Source organism: Meriones unguiculatus, chromosome 19 (assembly GCF_030254825.1).
Source record: "Meriones unguiculatus strain TT.TT164.6M chromosome 19, Bangor_MerUng_6.1, whole genome shotgun sequence".
Taxonomy (NCBI): Eukaryota; Metazoa; Chordata; class Mammalia; order Rodentia; family Muridae; genus Meriones; species Meriones unguiculatus.
In genome coordinates, this window is record NC_083366.1 from 55,609,764 (window position 1) to 55,632,954 (window position 23,191).

Genomic DNA, 23,191 nt, shown 5'->3' on the forward strand with positions numbered 1-23,191 from the left:
AGAGGCCAAAGTTTGACATTAAGCATGTCAAATCTCCAGATTTCAGTACCTTATAAGGTGTCATTATAACTGAATGATTAAATGTAGCCTGTGCTGCTCCATTTTATGTGCCAGCTTGACTCTGGTATGTACTTCCTTAGTCAAACCAGTTTCTGCAAAGCTACTATTCTTCTTGAATATTTCACAGTCCACTTTGATGAAAGAGTAACATTTAAACTCTAAGGAGGCCAAATGACCCATCAAAATATGGGTGGACCAAGTCAGGGAAAGCCTTAACGGAACAGGCTAAGTTTTCTCAGAGAAGAAGTATTCTCCATAACACCCAACAGAGAAATGTTCTTCAAATTCCAGCCTGCTGCTCTGAAAACGTAGAACTTGGCGGCAACGTTAATAATTCCTACTTGAATTTCATCTCACCAATCTTTACAGCCTATCAGCTCACACAACAGATAGGTGTAATCTTCGGCCCCCTCCACACTTGCATGCATGCACATAATATAATATAATATAATATAATATAATATAATATAATATAATATAATATAATATAATATGTGTGTGTATATATATATGCAGTCAGTTCATGCTTACATATTGCTCATTGACTCTTAGAGCAAATAGAAATCGCATAAGTTGAAGTAAAGATGCTAAAGATGCACCAAATACATAAGACACAGAAGTGTCTTCCTAACTGATGCCTTATAAGCCATAGAATTTAGGATTAGGATTGTCATGTTTATGACTTACAGATACCAGGTCAATCATTTACATTGAGCAAAGTAAACTGACTAAGAAAAGAGGTAATGTGACCCCTGATTCCAGAAGGGACAGAAACAGTATAGCAAACTGATCCTGTAACCATCAAACTTGTGCTACCATACTCTAGAATCACCTAGGAACAACCCTGAGCATTGTCTACGACAGATTTCTCTAGATTGGTCAATCACTTGAGGCAGCAATGTTCCATTGGCTTAGAACCTCAGACTGAATGAAAGGAGGAAGGGAGCTGAGCAACTCACTCATCTTCTTCTGCTTACGGACTGCAGTGCAAGAGGAGCAGCTGCCTAGAGCCATGCTGCTTTCCTCATCCTGGTGACCGGGACCCTCAAACTATGAGCACAACAAACACCTCCTTAGCTGCTTCTGCCAGCTTATCTGTCACAGCTACGAGCAAAGTGACTCATTCAGCAGCAACAGCCTGGCCTGTCTGCCCTAAGTTACAGATTCCTGGTCAACCACAGGGGCTGGGCAATGTTAGCCAAAAGTGAAAAAAGGCGATTCACATTGAACACCCCCAGCCTGAACGTGTGAATTCCTAAATGTTCTAAAATCCAAAACTGTCAGGGGTTGACACGGTGCTGCGAGGTCCGTTCACTTGCCTCACCAGTGGTCACTGAGGTATACTCTAACCTCTCAGGTGTAATTGGGAAAATAACAGGTTGACATTTTACAGTTCAGCCTGACTGTCTTGTTTCTGTTTTTGTTCTATGTAAGGCATTTCATTGTGACGGTTTCAATCAGATGAGTTGTTGTGCGTCCTTCTAGCTCACCATGTTGGCTCTTGAAAGATGGGCAAAAAAAAAAAAAAAAAAAAACTGCCTCTAATTAAACTGTATCTTTTGATGGCACCAGTGATTTCTGCATCATAAAAGATAAATTTTGCTTCCCTGAGAACTATTTGTCAAACAGCCTTCTCTGTAGTTGAGCCCTGTGATGGGTAAGAGTTTTGCCCAGGCTTCCATGGAGCCATACACACTTGATTTCTGGTGCACAGTAGTAGTATGTGCCTTCCGGATTGAACTGACTCTAAGGAATGGTTGTGACTGTCCTTTCATCCCCACACTACCCCTCATAAACTCTACAGTGCTTTGTAAACCATCTTCTCAGTGGTAAGGACCTACGGAACAATTTTGCACTTATATTTATATAACCACAACCAGATCCAAACTTATAAAAAAAAAATGGGCTGAATTGAGAATCGTTTGGATGAACAAAATAAGCTGGAAGACAAATAGCACATGCTTTCTTATGATGAATCTATAGATCTGTGTCTGGTGAAGGGAAGGTGATGACTTGCTTTCTGTTGCTGTGATAAAACACTGACCAAAAACATCTTCAGAAGGAAAGGGTTTATTTGGCTTACATTTCTACATCAGGGACCATCTTTGAGGAAAATCAAAACAGGAACCTAAAACACAAACTGAAGCGGAAGCCACAGAAGAACACTGCTTACTGGCCTCTCCTGTGGCTTGTTTGCCCAACCTGCTTCCTTACCCCAACAAGTCCTCCCTGTCCAGGGATGGCATAGCCCACAGTGGACTGGACCCTTCCAGTCATTAATCAACAAATTTCTCCACAGACATGCCTACAGGCCAATCTGATAGAGGCGAATCCTCAACTGATATTTCATCTCCAGGTGAATCTAGACTGTGTCAAGCTGACAAAAAAAATGATACAGTGTGTGTGTGTGTGTGTGTGTGTGTGTGTGTGTGTGTGTGTGTGTATGTGTGTGTGTGTGTGTGTGAGAGAGAGAGAGAGAGAGAGAGAGAGGGCTATGATAAAAGACAAAGTTCTAAAGGGGAAAACAGAAAAGTAAAAAGAAAGACAAAATAGCATATTTTTTCACACAATTTGGGGATGGAAAGGGATGAGCAAGAATTGAGAAAGAGGAATGGTGAAATAAAAATAAAATAAAATTCCATTATTTATTATATTAGGAAATTAACCTTGAAAAACAAGAACAGGTTGTTGTCATATGTCTGAGCTGTTATGATTGCAAGCTCAGTGGTCATTTCCTTCAGCAACAAGCACCTGAACAGTCCAGACAGCAGGGACTCAAGTGAAGGACTGGCCATGCTTGGCTGAAGAACGCTCCTTCTTAATTCCAAGAGCAAAGAAGCATTCACAAAGTCCTGCTGTCCCTGGGACACATTGCAACCGCCTCAGAATGGCACCAAGACCCCTCACAAAGCAGCAGATGAAATCAGATCCTGCACCTTTCATCCCACAGGCTAGCTGTCCTTGAGAACTCACCTCTTCCTCTTCCTCCCATCACGCTGTATGCAGCTGAAGCCTACCATTTAAATTGTAAGCTGCAAAACGAAACTGGGACCGCACATGTGATCTTTGCCACCTCATTTTCATGAATGGGAGAGAATATTCTGACACAAAAATTACATACTTAATTCCAGCTCACCCCGTCTGCTGACCTCCATCCGGCACTGCCTTGAGTTTATTTCCTCCTCCATCGGTGGGTCAAAGTAATTTCTGCCGTATTCATTTCCTGTGGAAAGTCCACAAGGTAAGGGTCAGTGATTATTTTAGAAGCACATGAACCAAAATGTTAATTTTGAAATCAACACCAGCATGAAAGAATCATTTTAGCTACTTTATAAGCTTAATTTTTTTTACAAGTTTTCTAGGTCTCTCTCTCTTTTTTTTTGTAATTATCATTTTGTAGAAGGTCAGAAAAAGTAATTCAAGAAATAAGTTCCTGCTGACTTTCTGTTGCTAAAATGTTAATGAGAAAATTATCCTATGGAGGCTTAGAACACTAATAATTAAAAAGGAAAAAAAAATCAATCTAACCTGTGTTACATATACACCCAAGAAATGGGCATAATCGGAGGGGAATAATATATTGTGGAGCCTAGTGGTCCTATTTATGGACTTGTATTTTATTAAATATATTACATTGTGTACAGAAGTTTGAGACAAATTTGTTTCAATTATGAGAAACTAGTCAAAGTCCCATGTAGAAAGAGAAAAGGGAAAGTTAAAAGAAGGCGGAAGGGAAAGATAAAATGAAGGAGGAAAGGGTAAGGAGGAAGAAAAAAAAAAAAGAAAAAGAGGGAAGGAAGGAAAAAAGGTAGGAAATAGAGGCCCGTATGTGGCTCTAACTTATGTCAATTTGAGTGATGTGAAGGGAGTCGAAAGTGATTTATCCCGAAATTTTATTCAGCATACACTAACACCCTCAGCACTGCACCTCCAAATTTCTCATCTCTTCTCCACTTACTTAGTCCTCAGTATTCACTGTAGCTTCAACCTGGACTGCAATACACAGAAGAGCCCACTGTCACTTTTCCAAATCTAAGCTCATGCTTGCCACACATGTCTGCTGCTAGTGGTTTGTTCTCAGAAGTCCCGAGGAGAATTCAAGGTGCCACACCAATACAGCCATCCAGTGAGACCCAGCAGCTTCCCCACGTTACAAAACTCAAGTTCTTGGCCCACCGAAACAAGCCATTAGTTTAGAATGGGAAGTTATTCAAGATCTTTGAAAAATCAAAGAACATATACCGTTTTCAACTCAAAGTCTGTAACAAGTATCCAGACAGTGTCTGTGTCTGTGGGCTATATACCGGCACATCCAAACAATATAATATATATATATATATATGTGTGTGTGTGTGTATACATATATGAAAATAAGTTGCAGCGACACTAAACACACCCAGGGCTTTTCCTTTCTTTTCTTTTTCTCCTTACTAAATAATAAAACATAACAAGCATTTATGCAATATCTCCATCACATAAATAATCTAGAGATGATTTGAACCCATACAGAAGGATTGTAAATGTTTACATGGGAGATGTTGATATTTTGCATCCAAGACTTGAACATCTGTGGATACCATATGGGAGGTTCCAGCAATCCTGCTTAGAAGCTATGGAATGGCTGCGTTGGCATTGAGTTCCCAAGCCATTTCCATCCTTCTTTCAGGTGAGATGGTGGGGTCTGCCCAGCCGTACATGAAAGAAGCCTGTCCTTTGGGGGCTGCTCATACTGCTTCCTTCCCACTTGGGGATCCATGCTGTGACTGAGAAAGAGCCACTTCCATGTCTACACAGATTGTTCCTGATGTATTCCATTGGGTGAGTGAACATGTGAATTATAAAGGCCATACCTCTAACAATTCCCTTAGTAGTTCCCACATGCAGTTTCTTGGAAGTAAAGATGTATGAACCTTCTGGCGTATCCCAACAGGTAGTTCTTACATGTGTAGAATTGGACCCCTTAATAGGCCTTTGTATGGTACTGAATGCCTATGAGGGCCATATATTGTGTAATTCATGTTTTTCTATTACATTTACACTATGTACTATATTGTTTTGTGTGTTTAGGATCCATTTTATATACTATCCATCGTCTGTCTCCCTTATTTGAACACAAACTCTGTTAGGGCAAAGACATGACCTCAATACTTTCTGCAATGTACTTTGTGCCTAGCAAACAGCCTGCTGTGTGGACATGCTCATCTGACACGAATTCATTTAATAAACTTTCCTTGAGATTCTGCCATGAAACCTATATGCTTCCTGTATCTAATCTTAGAGTCTTCTCATTCTTCTCATCTTGATGAGTCTCCTCCTCTCTCTTATTTCCTTCACTTCCCTTGCCTCATTTCTCATTTAAGTGAACACTGCCTAACAACCAAACATTTATCTAGATTTTTTGAGAACCAAATGAAGGGTTAGAGAGATGGCTCAGCAGTCAAGAGCATTTGTTGAGATCTTGGGTCCAGTTTCCAGAACCAACACGATGGCATATGTAGCTCTGATTCTAGGGGATCTGTTGACCTCTTCTGACCTCAGTGGGCATCAGGCAGACATGTGACACACACACACACACACACACACACACACACACACACACACACACAGGCAAGGCACACATACACATAAAATAATAAATACATCTTTTTTTTAAAAGACAAAAACTCCCTGGGTCTTGCCTGCAGAACACTGGTAGATCTGCAGTGAGGATTCCTGGAGAGCAGCTACCTGGAGGAAGTTTATGATTAGGAAAAGCCAGGTCGAGACCATGGAAAGACTAGCCAAAAGCAAACAGCACGAAAGCATATATGGACGGTGATCATATTTTCTCAGTAACCTCAAAAGTCTGTGGTACATGGTAGAGTTTTAATTTACCAGAGTAAGCAATGGGATCCAAATTTCTTCCCGCATTGCCCCGGAATCAGAGTCAACTGATATTGGCCCATTGCTATGCGGTATTGATTTATTCTGATATGTTGTGTCAGTCCAATTCCTTCAATGGTGATTGGGTGCTCACCAGCTCCTTTCTGTAATTTTATGTCCATCTCCAAATCAAATAAGAATGAACTGACAAATATGAAAATGATCACTCCTTTCCATTAGCTCCCCTTTGTTTACCTAAAAGCCAACAAGTTTAGCACCTCACAGGAAGTGAAGGTTGGTATGGCTTCTGGAATGTTGGAACTTTGTCTCAGTTCTAGCTCCCACTGCTAGTGTTTCACTGGGCAGCAGGAGGATTTAATCAAGTGGGGGAGTTTTAGGATCGGGTGTGTATTACCAGGAGCTAGGTTACTAATAGGATGAATTATTTCTCAACACATCCTCATCATTCACAATATGCTTTTGGATATAACTAAATCATCTCACAGGGAAATTAACAGACCCACTGAGAAATTCAAAGTAGGGCACTTAGCAATACAAATACAATAGCTTTTTATGTGGCTGGTAGTTAACTCTCTGTGATACCCTGATGAATGAGATGACAAGAACCTGTATGTGTAGATGCACACATATATGTTGAGGAAATTGGATATGACACATAAAATAACAAATTGGTAAGTTGTTTGTGTCGTACTCTTCATATCCCACATTTTTTTTTCCAAACTCCTTAATGGTAGCTCTTCGGGGTTGAGAATCTGCATCAGTTAGAACATTTGTGCTGTCTTTGTTGTTGTGGGGAAGGAGAGCATTCACACTTGCCTTCTGCCCTTCATCTCATGTCAGGTTTTCCTATCGTTTAACTCAGAGTATCACAGAGCATAATCAGAGCTCTTAAAGTACGCCGCACGTGAACTTTGCTCAGGAAACAATCCTCTGTGCACTCAAGCAACTCTTTGGGAGCTGCAAGAGCAAGAGTGAAATTACCCAGCAAAGAAGGTTTTTTACAAACTGTCCAAAAGCTTTGACTCGGTGATGCAATCACTTCCGCTCTCATCAGTAACATGAGTTCCTAAGAAAGAAAACTCAGAAGCTATTGTCTGCTGCTAGTGTGTGTGTGTGTGTGTGTGTGTGTGTGTGTGTGTGTGTGTAGAGCAGGGCTAGTCACTGGCTTTATTCTGATGCTTTTCTGATAAATTCACTTGTTTCCGCTTGCTTTTTTTTTTTTACCACAATCACTATATTTTCTGTAATACGCCATAAACTCAATACTCAAACAAGGCCACCTAACTAAAGGCTTTATATTCTGTGATTATTGCCACATATCAACATTTTACAAATTAGAACATCCTCTTAAATGTTAAAGGAGTGAAGCCTAGAAAAAAACAAGGTTCAATTTGACTCCAAAATTATTTGAGATCATATTTATGCATCATAGTTTCTCACTTTGAAAAGCTCATACAAAGATCTTAACTCTAAATTTCCATGGGCTAGAAAGGTTACCTATATCTGTGACACACAACTTTGGAAATTAGGAGACAACAGAACAACATAGGGTGGTGAGAAGTCCATCAAACTCTATTATAGTAAATCCACATGTGTCTTCATAAAGCTGATGTATAAATGTCTTTTAAATGAAAGGTAACTCATTAAAAGGATATCTCTCTCTCTCTCTCCATTCCTCCTTTGCTCATTTCTCTCTCTTTCCTCCCTCCCATCCTTCCTTCCTTTTTATTTTCAGCATTGAGAATGGAACCCAGGGACTCAGACATGTTAGTTAAGTACTCTGCACTGACCCACCTCACCACTCAAAAGATTTTGACTTAGTAAAACTAAGGATGGACCTTTTAAATCAAATCCTGTCCATATTTCACAAGCTAAACAAGAACTTGAAGAAACAAATAAAAGCAAACGGCAAACAAGAATCATTGAAATGACTACCCAACACTCATGAAAGTAATGTAAAAACAAGGGTGTGTTAGTTAGGGTTCCTATTGCTAGGATGAAGTACCATGATCAAAGCAAGTTGGAGAAAAAAAGGTTTCTCTGACTTATGCTTCCACATCACAGTTCATCATCAAAGGAAGTCAGGACAGGGACTCAAACAGAGCCCAACACGAACCTGTAGGTAGGAGCTATGCAGAGGTCGTAGAGGGGTGCTGCTTACTTATTTGCCTCACATGGCTTGTTCAGCCTGCCTTCTTATAGAACCCAGGACCTCCAGTCCAGGGATGGCACCACCCACAAAGGGCTGGGCCTTCCTCCATCAAGTGTTAATTAAGAAAATTCCGTACAGATTTGTCTGCAGCCTGATCTTAGAGGCATTTTCTTAATTGAGGATCCCTTTCCTCTTGGATGACTTTAGCTTGCGTCAAATTGGCATAAAACTAGTGAGGCCAAAGGGGCATCTGAGATAAAGTTACTGAGAAGTGTATGTTCTATAACTATAATTTGAATGCAGTGTGGTTCCAAACCATGAGAACAGTATAGGTTTTTCTGAAATGCTGCTAGAATAAGAAAGGTATTATTTGAAAAATGTATTGATGACTGAATCAAGAGCCATTAACTCTTACAGATCACAACTCTAGAGTGTTCAGAGGTATGGTGAAGAGCTAGGAAAGCAGCACCTGTCATCAAAGTTCCACATAACCCTTCCTAACTGCTTCATACATAGCAGCTTTTCATATATTTCATTTGCTCATCACAATTATTAATCTTCAGAGATCACAAAGAAAAGGCATGCGTTTTCTTTATTCTTCCAAAGCTAAACCATGGAAAATTCTCCTCATATACATTATTTTCATATTAAAGTAAATTTCCATTGATGAAAAAAAATTACCCTAATGAAGTCTTAAATGTAATATATTAAGCATTGCTAGAGCTACAAGGAAGACAGAACTATTCCATTAATGAAGTGATAACCAGAAGGGGAAGGTCTGAGGTTAAAGTCTAACGGCGGTCAGCATTTCAGAATCTGAGAATGCACACGAGAACTCGTGTCCTGTTAGACAAATTAGCTTACTCAACTGCATAGTCTGACTTCCTTTCCAAACCTTGTGGGTATTTCACATATCAGTGATTTGAAAAGCTAAATAGGGTAATAGTTGGAGTTTGCTAACAGGTTCTAATTAATTGAGCCATATTCTTCCTTCCCCCCAAGGCCCTCTCTAATGTGTAAACCACTAGAGTGTCATGGCGTGCGTAATGGCTGCAGGGCTTTCTTCTAAGCCCCCCAAGGCATGAAAGCAACCTGTGCTCGCTGGACCCACAGTCCTCATAGAACTGAAGCATGTCCCTCAGTTCCTGACGCATAAACAGGACGGAGCTTCCTGTATGTAAGTAACTGTGGCGATTCAAAGGTTAAGTTTAAGTACACCATTTTACCACACATTTAAAAGACCTTTGAAAGTCAAACTGAAGAAGTTCTTTCTACAAAGTTTGAGGCTCAGTAACATTTTTTCTACAGAATATTGCTCCTCAGATTCTGAAATGCTGGCTGCCCTTAGGCTCTCCCCAACCACAGCCCTCCCCAACCTTCTGTTCATCCCAGAGCTCTAGGAATACTTACATTTATGCAGTACACTTACGGCCTCATTGGGATTAAGATTTTCTATAAGTGGAAGCTTATTTCAATATGAAGACAAATTATATAATGAACCACTAGATCTAGTGTAGCCAAAATTAATAACTCATTCCTAACTAATCTGGTAACTCATGGGTAAGCTGTTTATCTCATGATGTAAAATGACTGGGATGTTCTGACTGCTACAGGACCTTTGATCAACCCGTCACATGAAGGTTAAGAAATTTTATGTTCTGTTAAATTCTTTTTGATGTATGATAAAACATAGCCTAAAGCAATTCTCAATGAAATTGTTTGAAGACTAAGAACTAATTTCTACTGAAATAAATATATATATAATCATAAAACCTGTTTGTACTAAACATTTTCCTAAAATGAAAGTATAGCTATTGAAGTTAAGTTAAAACTCAGACCCAATAAAGATTCCTACAGAATTGTGTTGACGTAAGAGAATTTTGTACGTGGTTAAAACAAACAAACGTATTTTTAAAATTTCACCGAACGTTTCAGAGAATGTGGGTAAATTACGCGGTGACCTGTCCCACTCCTAAGGGGATAGCTGTTACATCGCTAGTGTGTCAGAAAAAAGACGTTTTCCTGGTACTGTTCTTGCTGTGCAGCTGAACTTGTGTTAGACAAGTCCGAGGATCTCTGTGATCTATATTACAGAATTTCAGTGCTTTGAAAATTCTTCAACATCCTTTTCACCATCCTGTGGACTGATTCACAGGTTCGTATTTTTATAGTAAAGAGACACAAATTTGACTGGCGTATAAACTCGGTGAATTCATCAATCACCATTGAACCGAGTAGTATAGTAATATACCTGAGCACTAAAATAAATCTTACAACAATCTATCCCTAACCAAAAATCTCTGATAGACTTCATACCATATCTTCAAACCCATATACGGGTGTTTCCCTAACATTAACTTGACAAGATGTAGAGGTGACCCTTGCTTGCCAGATGGGCATCAAGTTTTACTCTTGAAGAAATAGAAAGAAAAAAAAAGAGCTGGAAAGGGGGCTCAGTGGGTAGAATGCTTGGTGTTGAAGTGTGAGGACCTGAGTTCAGACCTTTGACACTAATGTATCTGTGAGCCTCTTCACTGCGGGGGAGGGGGGCAGAGACAGGCAAGTCCTGGGCTCACTGTTTAGCCCCATACCTGAAATATCAAGCCCCAAGCTTAATGATTGACCCTATCTCAAAAACTAAATGGGAATAAGATTGAGGAAGACATCAAACATCCACTTCTCACCTTCATAAGTGTACACAGAGGTACAAGTGTTCCCGCACACAGACATATGCGGGTCTGCGCACACACACACACACACACACACACACACACACACACACAGAGAGAGGCATGCATGCATGAATGCACACACAGTAACAATGGACCCTTTGTTCATTACTTGGGCAAGTCTGTCTGAGTCTCTACAGATAAACAGGGTCTTCTGAGAAGAAAATAAATTAAAGTTTTGCTATTTTATTGACATTCCCAAAATTCCAATATTTGACTAGAATACTCTTTTCAACTAGAAAATATTCTAGAATTGTGCAATTTATTTTCTAAGACACCCAAGATAAGAAAAGAACGCTTAAATTGTTGACAGAAACTAATCAGATATTTGTGTATATTATCTGTGTAAAGACTGGGTGTTTCTAAAACATTAGACTATGTCATCCTGTCCATCAAATATCTTTGTAAAGTGTTTCTGTAATGTCAGTGAGAAGGATACTTTCCTGAGTGTTTATTTTTAGTTCTCTAAATCAATGAAAAAGATTAAAATCACTTAGGAACCAAATGGTTTCTAAAGACACAAATTCAGGTCAGTTCAATAAACCTAAAGCAAATGATTTTCCTATATATTTCCTTTTTCTTAATAAGAGCTGAGATGTCCTGCAGCAAAAGAAAAATTATATATTTTACACGTTCTATAAATTTTAAACAACACCTGTTCTCCATCTTTAGGGAAAAACAGCGATAAACGAGAACAATGTAAACTGCTTTATATAAAATCACCCAGGCTATGTGTACTATGGGCAGTGGGGGGAAGGAGGGCTTACAGTGGGGATGGTTTTCTTCATGTGTCTGCTCAGTTCAGGTTAGGTACTGAAACAAGTATCTGCATTCTGGTTTTTTTTTTTAAATTAACTTTTTATTTTTTATATTAATTACAGTTTATTCACTTTGTATCACAGCTGTAGACCCCTTCCTATCCCACCCTCCTTCCGTTATCTCCTCCCATTCCGCTCTCCGAGTCCACTGATAGGGGGGTCCTCCTCTTCCATCTGACCCTAGCCTATCAGGCCTCATCAGGACTGGCTGCATTGTCTTCTTCTGTGGTCTGGTAAGGCTGCTCCCCCGTCGGGGGTTGGGTGGTCAAAGAGCCAGCCAGTGAGTTCATGTCAGAGACATTCCCAGTTCCCCTTACTAGGTAACCCACTTGGACACTGAGCTGCCATGGGCTACAGCTGAGCAAGGGTTCTAGGTTATATCCATGAATGGTCCTTGGTTGGAGTTATCAGTCTCAGAAAAGAACCCTGTGCCCAGATATTTTGGTTCTGTTGCTCTCCTTGTAGAGTTCCAGTCCTCTCCAGGTCTCACTATCTCCCCTTTCTTTCGTAGGATTCCCTGCACTCTGCCCAAAGTTTGGTTAAGAGTCTCAGCATCTGCTTTGATACACTGCAGGGTAGAGTCTTTCAGAGGCCCTCTGTGGTAGGCTCCTGTCCTGTTTCTTGTTTTCTTCTTTTTCCAATGTCCACCCGTTTGTTTTTCTGAGTGAGGATTGATCATCTTACCCAAGGTCCTCCTTCTTGTTTAGCTTCTTTAGCTGCATAGACTTTAATATGTTTATCTTATATTATAGGTCTAGGATCCACTTATAAGTGAGCATATATAATGTGTGTCTTTCTGCTTCTGGGATACCTCACTCGGGATGATCTTTTCTAGATCCCACCATTTGCCTGCAAATTTCATGATTTCCTTGTTTTTAATTGCTGAGTTGTAGTCCATTGTGTAAATGTACCACAATTTCTGTATCCATTCCTCCGTTGAGGGACATCTGGGTTGTTTCCAGATTCTGGCTATTACGAATAAGCTGCTATAAACATGGTTGAACAAATGTCCTTATTGTGTACTTGAGCATATTTTGGATATATGCCTAGGAATGGTATAGCTGGATCTTGAGGAAGTTCTATTCCTAATTGTCTGAGCAAGCACCAGATTGATTTCCAAAGTGGTTGTACAAGTTTACATTCCCACCAGCAATAGAGGAGGATTCCCCTCTCTCTACATCCTCTCCAGTATGTACTGACACTTGAGTTTTTGAGCTTAGCCATTCTGATGGAAGTAAGGTGAAATTTCAGGGTTGTTTTGATTTGCATCTCCCTGATGACTAAGGACATTGAACATTCCTTTAAGTGTTTCTCTGCCCTTCTATATTCCTCTACAGAGAATTCTGTTTAGCTCTGTAACCCAATTTTTAATTGGATTACTTGATTTGTTGCGTTTTTATGTTTATCTTTTTTTAATTACACTTTATTCACTTTGTATCCCCCCATAAGCCCCTCCCTCCTCCCCTCCCGATCCCACCCTCCCTCCCCCTTCTTCACGCATGCCCCTCCCCAAATCCACTGATAGGGGAGGTCCTCCTCTCCTTCCTTCTGATCTTAGTCTATCAGATCTCATCAGGAATGGCTACATTGTCATTTTCTGTGGCCTGGTAAGGCTGCCCCCCCCTCCGGGGGAGGTGATCAAAGAACAGGCCAATCAGATTATGTCAGAGGCAGTCCCTCTTCCCATTACTATGTAACCCACTTGAACTCTAAACTGCCATGGGCTACATTTGTACAGGGGTTCTAGGTTATCTCCATGCCTGGTAATTGGTTGGAGTATGAGTCTCTAGGAAGCCCTCTTTGGTCAAATTTCTGGTTCTGTTGCTCTCCTTGTGGAGTTCCTGTCCTCTCCAGATATTACTATTTCCTACTTCTTACATAAGATTCTGTGCACACTGCCCAACAGTTGTCTATAAGTCTCAGCATCTGCTTTGATAGTCTGCAGGACAGGGCCTTTCAGAGGCCCTCCGTGGCAGGTTTCCAGCTTGTTTCAACTGAAGAATGATGTAGAAATTGTGGTACATCTACACAATGGAATATTATTCAGCAATGAAAAATAAGGAAATCATGAAATTTGCAGGTAAATGGTGGGACCTGGAAAGGATCATCCTGCGTGAGCTTTCCCAGAAGCAGAAAGACACACATGGTATATACTCATTCATATATACATGTAATATAGGATAAACCTACTGAAATCTGTACATCTAAAGAAACTAATCAAGAGAAAGGACCTTGACTAAAATGCTCAATCCCCATCCCGAAAGGCAAAGAGGAAGGAAATCAGAAGAAGAAGATTTGTTGCTTTTTAACTTCTTGAGGTTTATATATTCTGGATATTAGACCTCTGTCAGATGTAGGTTGGTGAAGATCCTTTCCCAGTCTGTAGACTGTCATTTTTATCACATTCATATTCATGTGTTATGAAGAAAAATTGAGAATTGCAATCCTAAAACTCTAACCGAGGATTCTCTAACACTCAACTATTACAGATCTCCTGTCCTTTATTCAAACATGCCCTCACTTTCCTGAACAGATCTTAAACACCTGGTGCTCAGCACTTACTACCCTCTTCTGTGGACCACCTATCATTTTCTTTCTCCATCATATGGCCTTTCTGCCCACTGGTGAGATCCCACAAACATAACTATCCTCTTCAAATCACAAATGACCACACACCCATCATGAAATACTTTTATAAAACCATATAGAAAAGCTGTGCATGGTGGCCCATGCCTTTAATCCCAGTATTCAGGGAGGCAGAGGCAGGCAGACCTCTGAGTTTGAATCCAGGACAGCCAAGGCTATATAGAAAAACTCTGTCTCGACGACAACAAAAAACAAACCAAACAAACACACACATACACACTCATAAAAAAGCTGTTTCCTGCTATTTCTAAAGCTGTAGCCACACTAGTTCTCAAGACTTCTATAACTTTCAACACTGATCCCAGCTGATATCCTCTCTGGGTCCTGCTATGCTCTCTTTAACTTCTGCTTTGGCTTGGTCAAGTCTTGAACTCATGCCTTTTCCATGCACAGTTCATAATAATACCAAGTGAAGAGTTGTGACCATCTTCTAGGTCAGCAAATCACATGCTGATACACAGGTCAGCAGAGAGCTGACAAGGCCTCTGGCAACAAATCTGGTCAAACATCTCTCTGTAAGATGCAGGAATACGTAGCTGAGATGAAAGCCTAGGACATGAGTTGTGGATACAGCATTATAAATGAATGGAAATCACAGACTTATAATCCTGAAAACCTCTTGGCTCTGGCCATGAATGACATTCACACAAGCTCATGTTGTATGCCTGACCCTTTCCTTAGCTCTCTCAAGGGGCATAGTGGTGTTTCCTAGAAGGGAAATAAGACACAGTTATAGTGAAGGTTGAATCCAATGTAGAATTCCACCAGTACCATACCACTTTTCACTCCAATAGCCAAGGAATATTTTTGAGGAATTCACCCAAAATCTAGAGAAAATTACACAATTCTTTTTAGAAAGGCAATTCTTGCCCAATTGCTAAAATGCTAAACCATGTCACTGGTTTATGAAAACTTACATTTCTAGTTCATTTATTCTTCCGGTTAAAGTCTTTGTTCACAATAGGCAACTCCAGCCCACAGATATTTAGACATACTCAGCCCCAACTCATGGTTGAACTTAATCAACTCTCCTGGGATATCAGTTGTACTGGCTGTGTTTCCTTTATCCACAAAGCGCTTGGGTTGCGGGTGAAACTCAGTGGCAAAGCAATTGTTTAGCATATGCTAGATGATTGTAGGTTCAGTCTCCAACCACATAAAATAAGAAGTTTTAGATTTGCTCACATTTTGGAATATGTAGATAAGTTTTATAAAATATGTCAAAGATGGGACCCAAATCTAAATATGAAGTGCTTTTAAGTTCCCTATCAAATAGCTTTATTAAAATTTAGTTTTGCACCTTATTTGTTTATTTTGTGTTCATGGTGGGGGCAAACATTCCATGGAGTGTGGGTGGAGCTCAGAGGACAGACTGAGAAAGTCAGCTCTCTCATATGGATCTCCCCATACGGATCCCAGGCATAGAGCTCAGATTGCCACATGTGGCCACAAGCAACTTTCCTCACTGAGATACCTCCCCATCCCTTGCTTATAACTTCATGTAATACTTTTAGCCAGCCTGTTTTTTGACAAACATACATCAAGTAAGGTCTAATGTATACTTTCCCCCCTGTGATATCAAGCTCCAAGATTTTAGATTTTACAGCATTTCAGATGTTCAGATTAGGTATTCCCAATCTTCTGTCTTACAGTGTACGCATCACACAGTACACAAACACACACACACACACACACACACACACCGTCTCTTTCTTTTTCTCGTTTGTCTCTTGCTTCTAGAGTACCCAATTCAATTAACGTTACTTAGAAAATACTTATAAAAACCTTATGTAAGGAAACACTGCTTTTGGAAAGTATTCAGTTAACTGGAATTAGCCAGCTCTAAACTCCACGGTTCCCTCAGTCTGATCTTGCTGCTGCAGTATGCCTGATGATCATGGAGCTCCTTCCACGGCTACTCCACTCACATGTGTGCCTACACGTTCAGTAATGCCTGGAAACTAGAAAATGCCCAATAAATGTCCTCTTCGATGAATGAGATCAAAATAAAGAGATGAATAAAGAAATTTAGTGATGTCCGTAATTTTAAACAAGACATCGTGGAAATGATGTTCACCTAATTATGCCCTCTCCTACTTCAGCTTATTTCTGTCAGTAGTAGGATATGATCAATAGCTAATTCTAGACATATCAACTGCTGTGGATGCTAAGTAGATTCTTGATTAGCTTATTTTTCCGTTGTCTTGCTTTGGCTTCCTGTCAACCAATTACACCATAATTTCTTATTCACATTGTGCATATTTCTGTTTTGTTTTTTATGTGTATGGGTGTTTTGCCTGTGTATGTCTGCAAACTATGTCTGTGTTGTTCCCATGGAAGCCAGAAGAGGCCATTAAATCCCCTGGAACTCTATTTACAGAAAGTTGCAAGCCACCACATAGGTGCTAGTAACTGAAGCCACCTTCTCCAGAAAAGCAGGTGCTGCTCTAGGCTGTTTCTGAGCCATCTTTCCAGCCCCCAGGTGTGTAATGGTGATGGGCCACCTATCAGGTGTGGGCATGATGGATCCAGAGGCTTGGCTACCGCTACAGAAGCCAGGAAGCCTTGAATGAACCATTTTTTCCTCCCTTGTGATAAATCCAGGATGCAGGAATGTGGCCTAGGCAGGACCAACGGAGCTTCCTCCCCTAGAGATAGGAGAGAAAGAACACGCTAATCACTCATCAAAGTGAGGAAGAAGCTATCAGAATGCCACTGCGCCCCCATGACAGTCACCGTAGTTCCAACTTCCTAACCCTGCAGGCAGGTTGGTTTCTGTCCAATGACACCATCGATTCTCTGAGCTCATGAGATCCTTCCGTCTAAATCAGTCGGGAATCATTTGTGTTATTCACCACCAAGGAATTCTCAGTATTACACACTCATGCAACTGCTCTGACAGCCCATCTGCATTCTAAGGACATGCCACCATGAGATGTACAGCAGAGGATCATGGGAACACTGTCATCCTCGATGTCTGGGAGAGAGTAAGGAATGGGAAGGGAGTTCTCAGCATCCCAGGTGCTGCTTTTTAACAGGAAAGATAGCTCTATCTGCCTTAAAATCAAAGGTGATTTTAGTCATGTCCTGTCCTTTCTCCCTCTTACAGTAGCCTGGGTGAATCTGAAGTGTTAAAAAAAAAACCCTCCCCATCTACAATTACAATTACCTCCTCCTCACCATTACCTGAACTGTCCTGCTATCTACTTGCTCCTTAGTTATTACTGTTTCTCCCTGTCTAAACTCTTTTTGTGGCCCTTTCTTGCACCTGCCCCAGATTTCATTTTCCTGCCATTTAGAATGCAGTCATTAACTACCTTTTTAGTGCCACCATGTTGTATATTCATAATGTTAAAGATGTCCTTTCTATCTGCCCAGCCTCAGGCTTCACCGGCTTAGGAACCTGTGCCAATACCTTTCTCTCTTTGAAATTAAAAGCAGCTGTGGCCTCTCTACCTCTCTCCCTTTCCAACTTCTGTAATTCTCAATCTCCCTTCCTCAGAAGTCTAGGTATCATCAGGCTGGCATATCCCCAGCAGTGAGCAGAGAAAATGATGGACAAGGATGCTATGCCTTGTGCACAGCAAGGACCAAAGCAGGGCAGAAGCCATGCAACCACAATTGCTCCTGTGCGTCTCTCTGGAAACTCAATGGTGGGCTAATCTGTTTGCCAACTGCCTATAAAGGAAAGACCAATATAGCCACTGAAAGAACATGAAATCAGCCTTCCCTGGAAGTTGGGCCAAACAGTCTCTCCCACCCTACCCCCAATCCCCCCCCCCACCTCCCTGGTGTGGCTAGAGCAGGTGGAAAGGTCTGAGTGGCACCTTCTCACCTGGTTTGGTGACAGTTCACACCACACCAAAATGCCTAAGTAAACCTAGGACATTTGCTGCACAATACATGGTAGCTTTCCTTGAACTGAGCTCAGTAGGAAGCTTGTGAGGAGACCTTCACAAGGGACTGCACAGCTCAATAAGAAGGACACCCCGACTCTTGTAAAATCCCAGAGACCTGTCCAGGAGCTGGCTATTCCACTTGTTTTTAAAGGCAAATTTCTTAATTACTTTGGAATTGCTGTGATAAAACACCATGACCAGGGCAACTTAGAAAGCATTTAATTTGGGGCTTATGGTTCTAGGGGGTGAGAGTCTATGACCATAATATGGGGGAGCAGGCCAGCAGGCATGGCACTGGAGCAGTAGCTGAGGCTATGTCAGGAAGCAGAGTAAGCTCACTAGAAATGGCATGGACTTTTGAAACTTCAAAGCCTACCCACAGTGACCTACAGGCCCCCTACAACAGGGACACACCTCCTAATCCTCTTCAAATAGTTCCACCAACTGGGCATCAAGTATTTAAACATATGAGTGTCTAGGGGCCATTCTCATTCAAACTACTACCACAGGTATGTGCTTATTCATTGCTCATTTACTCTACTTTGGGGCTCAAGCCATAAAAAAATTTTATCTTGTCTAAAGTTTGTTTTTAGAAAACCCCTCTTCTAGACTTTCTCTCCCAGACACTATCTTTTGTCTAATTCATTTATATTTCCTTAAGATAGCTCATATAAATAAGTAGCATTGGAATTCTGCCATCACTTACAACATTTTTCTTTAAAATGCATCTTTAAGGGGCAAGGATGCTGATATGCACTCGTAAGATGATAATTTGTACTAATTACAACAATACCATGGGGGGGGATGTATGACTTTTCTCCTTTGTCTCCGTAATCGCGTTGGCAGACGGTCTAAGTGTTCTTAGAGTTGTTTAAAAAGGAACGTTGTGTTCTACGCTATCTGGCAGTTTCTAAATTCACATATTTAAAATATTCTTCCTTGTTCACAGACCATAAAATTGCACATCTCATTTGCAATTGAATTTTTAGAGGCTCTCCCCAAGTGGGGGAGAGATGCATCAAATGTACTTTTTCTAAGTTGGCTGTATTCCAGGACAGACATGGTAAACCCCTCTCTATTTCACTGCCTGACTAGATTGGTGCAGATGCTAAACATTTCCTGGATTTCCCCATAAAACTCTTTTCATCTTTGGTTGCTTCCACCTGGCTTTACTTTGTGCTATAGCTTTTCTCTGTTTTCCAGAATAAGGCTGACTATCACTTGTGAAAATTGCTACTTTCTGTGCTCATTCTTATCTCTGTGAAAGGGATAGTCAGTCCCTGTACAATTCCCAGAGAACTAGAATGGGATTCGCTAACCATGAGATCTGTAATTGTTCTCTCCAAACCAGGGTCAGAGGTGGGGGTGGAGTTGGAAGGGAGGTAGTGGTGTTTAGGAACCCTAAATAAAGGAGGATGTTAAAAAAAAATCTAAGCCTACAGCACACACTTTTTGCCAAAAGAAAAATCACAAAATGTCTGAACATTTTACATTGATTGTGGGTTGGTAGGATACAATTTGGGCAACGTTAGTTTAAGAAAACATTTTTAAAGTTAAATCACTTTTTGTCATTTTAGTAAGATGGCTCTTAGAAATTTGAAAGTACTTCTGTGACTCATTTTATAACTTTTGTTTTTTTCTTTTAATTAATGCTTGCCAGTGATATGTACTGAAGATTATGTAATATGTACCTGAAGATTTCTGTTTCTGTGTTGGGGAGCAATTTCTTCCAAATTGAAACAACCCCCCACCAAGAGGAAGAAGTGGGGCCAATGAGACTCAGGAAGTAAGCATCTCTCAAGTCTCAGGAAGTTCCCAAAAGTGAGAGCAATCACAAGGCCCCTCCCTAAGGTTACAAGAACAGTAAACAATTGCTGGGGAGAAGAGCCTCCCCTATCATGCAGAGATCCCTACAGGAGTATCTCCAACCTGTGAAGCTGTCTGCATGTTGCTCAGAGAGCTCCGGGGATGGAATTTTCATGAGTTGTCATCCGTGTTGGGCTTTTCAGAGATGCAGATGGCTTTGAGTTGTCTATGCTCCTCTAACTCCTTACTCATATACCTACAAGCAACCCCAATAAGCTCTGTTTATCAAGTTGGATTTTAGTGTCATCATTGCTTTGGTCAGTTGTGAGTGCCTTATTTGGGAGCAGGCATTTTTTCACATCTTCCGAGAAAAAAAAATCTGTGTGTGTGTCTCACTCCTTACCTTCTTTCCAGCCTCTCTCTGTCTCTGTCTCTCTCTCCCTTCATCTATCTATCTATCTATCTATCTATCTATCTATCTATCTATCTATCTATCTATTTATCTCCTCTCTCTTCCTCTTCCTTTTCCTCCTCTTCCCTCCCCCTTTTCTTCCTCTGCCTCTTTGCCACGTTGAGTCTGTGCTACATGCTCTCACAATGATGTACTATGCTGGCCCAGGCTCACGGCAATAGAAGTCATGGCCATGGACAGATATCTGATTTTATGAGCCAAAATAAGCCTTTCCTTCTTGTTTATAAGATAAAGATAATAGTCAACAGGCACATCCTGGGAGAGGATCTACCCATCGACGCCAGTATGCAATGCCTTCTTCTTTAGCAGCAGAGTTCCACTTTCAGCACGAAACTTGACTCCTTGCTAATGGCAACTTTGCCCAGACTCTTACAGCTGCTTCTGACCAGGTGACTAATTTCCAGGAAAAGACATAAGAACAGAAGTCACATGTTTAACTACTTGAACTCAACCTTCTCTTTCAATGCCTGTAACATAGAGATGCTACTGAGTGACTTTCAGACATTAAGGAAAAACAGCTTAGGAATTACAAGGTCTTGCTCACTGTTATGGCTGACTTAATTGCACAGCTAAATTTGTTCTCTGAAACACTATTCCTGAGATTTATGAAACTAAAGGATATGCTTCACACAAAGTGGCCATTGTAGGGCTAATACATAGTAGATACTCAGAGATGGACACTGTTGATAGCCCTCCATCTTTTTCCTGGGCTATGGACTTCCCAGAAAAGCACTTGTACACATCAAGCAAGAAAAGTAAGAGCCAAACGAAATCTATTTGACGAGACCGTGGATGATGTGATTGCTGAATGTGGCAACCTCTACATGGGCAGAATTTCCCCTGAGCCTCAGGAGTTAAAAATCACAAGCTAACCTACTGGGATATGGAGGGCCTGCTCTGTACAGGTGGGAATCATGATGAGGCTGCTAAGTGGGACCAGCAGAGAACACATCTGTGCCACTCATGCTTCATTACTCCAGAGTTTCCCTCAAAACGCTATTTGGCCATTAAATTCTGATGTCTTCCGGCTTGCTCAGTGATGAAGATAAGAGCAAAGACAGCAAGTTTTAATGACTTCTTTCTTTGCAGGTATAGACTCATCGGAGCTTAGAAGAAATGCAGCTCCCAAGGCAGGAGAAACAGCCACAGGTATCTATAGAGAGAAGATTATTCAGAGAGATTTGCTGTCATAGGCAGTGGTAGGATTGATGGTCATAGCTACCCCTCAGCCAGAGAATAAAGAAGCATCCCCTTTCAAGTAAATTATTACTAGGGAATTCTCAATATTAAAGTATTGTTTCTTCACTTATCTGTAAATCCGTGCATGTGTTTCTAGGACCTATACAGAAAGCATGATTCATCTAAAGGGCAGAATTGCTACAGTCTGAAGCTTAAAATAAGGTGTCAACCTACTCCTCAATTGCATTAGCCTGGTGACATCCGGTAAACAAGAGTGTCAACGTTCAAACCCCAGTCTGCACCAGAGCCAAGAGTCTTAGCATCCCAGCATCCCAAGGCCGGTCCAGCTCGTCTGCCAGAAGAAGGGTGAGTTTACTGCTTCACACCCCTCACCCACAAAGCTGTGTATCACCTGTACCCAATGACAGCACAGGTCCTCGGGTGTCCCCAGCCCCAGCCCCGAGCACATCCTCCTCAGAAAGCTGTACAGACATGCTTGGATGGCACGCCAGGCTTCTGTGGAGGATGCCCAGGTCAGATGAGCAGAGCAGCAACTGTCACCAAGTGTGAGCATAATCAGGACTGAAGTCACACCTTTGGGTCCTGCTGAGGCTGGCAGCCTGGATTTTTGTTGATGAGCTGCAAGGGTGTGAGCTGGCATGTCATGTCTAATAACTTTCTCTTGTGGAGTCTGATGTGAGGAGAGTCCTGGGCTGCTCATGTTAAAACCTGGATTCCCGGCACCTTCCTTAGCTTCTGTGCGTTCTTTAACTAGAGCAAAACAAGGAGGTCAGAAGATCACACAATAGGCGGGCGGATTCCGGTGCCGAGCAGAAAATTCCTCCCAGTAATTCTTGTGCAGAAAGGCTCAAGTGTATCGTCCTCAAATGTCACCAAAACAGAATTAGGTTAAAATTAACTCTTAAAAAAAAAGAATAAATGATTAAAATAATTACAAATTGCACCCTGACAAGCTAGAGCAAAATTTCGCCCACAGCCATTTGTCTGTAATTAGTTAATTAATCCTTACACAAATTATGAGCAATAACTCATCAAGCAAGGCTCACCCATCAGAAATTCAGCCGACGTGGATTTCTTCTGCATAGTTTGCTTCACAGCCTTCTGCTGAAACTTCTGGAGGGAAATTGTTAAATGAATAAATTAGCTAAAGAATGAAGATCATCATTTATGATCCACAACTAACACAGTATTTTAAATATGGGATGGCGGATGGCATTGAAATGTCATTTAATTTACATCCCTCCTAAAGGGGTCAAACACTAATTGAACATCAGAAGTGGAAGAATTAAATAAAATAGGATAAGAAAAGTTAATACAAATGCCAAATGAAGGTCACATTAAAATACTTTGTTTTTATCATTTTTAATTAATACAAAGAGCCCTCAACAAATTAAGAACACTGGAAAACTTGCACAGGTCAATTTGCATTTGTTCAGACGAGGCTAAGATACAATCTCACTTTGGTAAAATGGAGTTATCCTGTGGAAAGTCTGCATGTGGCCTGAGATGGCTCAGTGAGTAGGGTG

General features: G+C 41.0%; 1 protein-coding gene across 1 annotated transcript in view; it reads right to left on the reverse strand.

The window, feature by feature from the left end:
• The window catches only part of LOC110559926 (uncharacterized), a gene marked incomplete at its 5' end in the record, with an annotated part of 297,183 nt that extends 274,387 nt beyond the window's left edge, over positions 1–22,796 (reverse strand). Inside the window, 3 exons of the mRNA XM_021655579.2 lie at positions 3,197–3,283; positions 22,239–22,415; positions 22,712–22,796. Coding sequence (XP_021511254.2) covers positions 3,197–3,283; positions 22,239–22,415; positions 22,712–22,796 — 349 coding nt within the window. The remainder of the gene's footprint in view (positions 1–3,196; positions 3,284–22,238; positions 22,416–22,711) is intronic.
• Between the last annotated feature and the right edge of the window lie 395 nt (positions 22,797–23,191).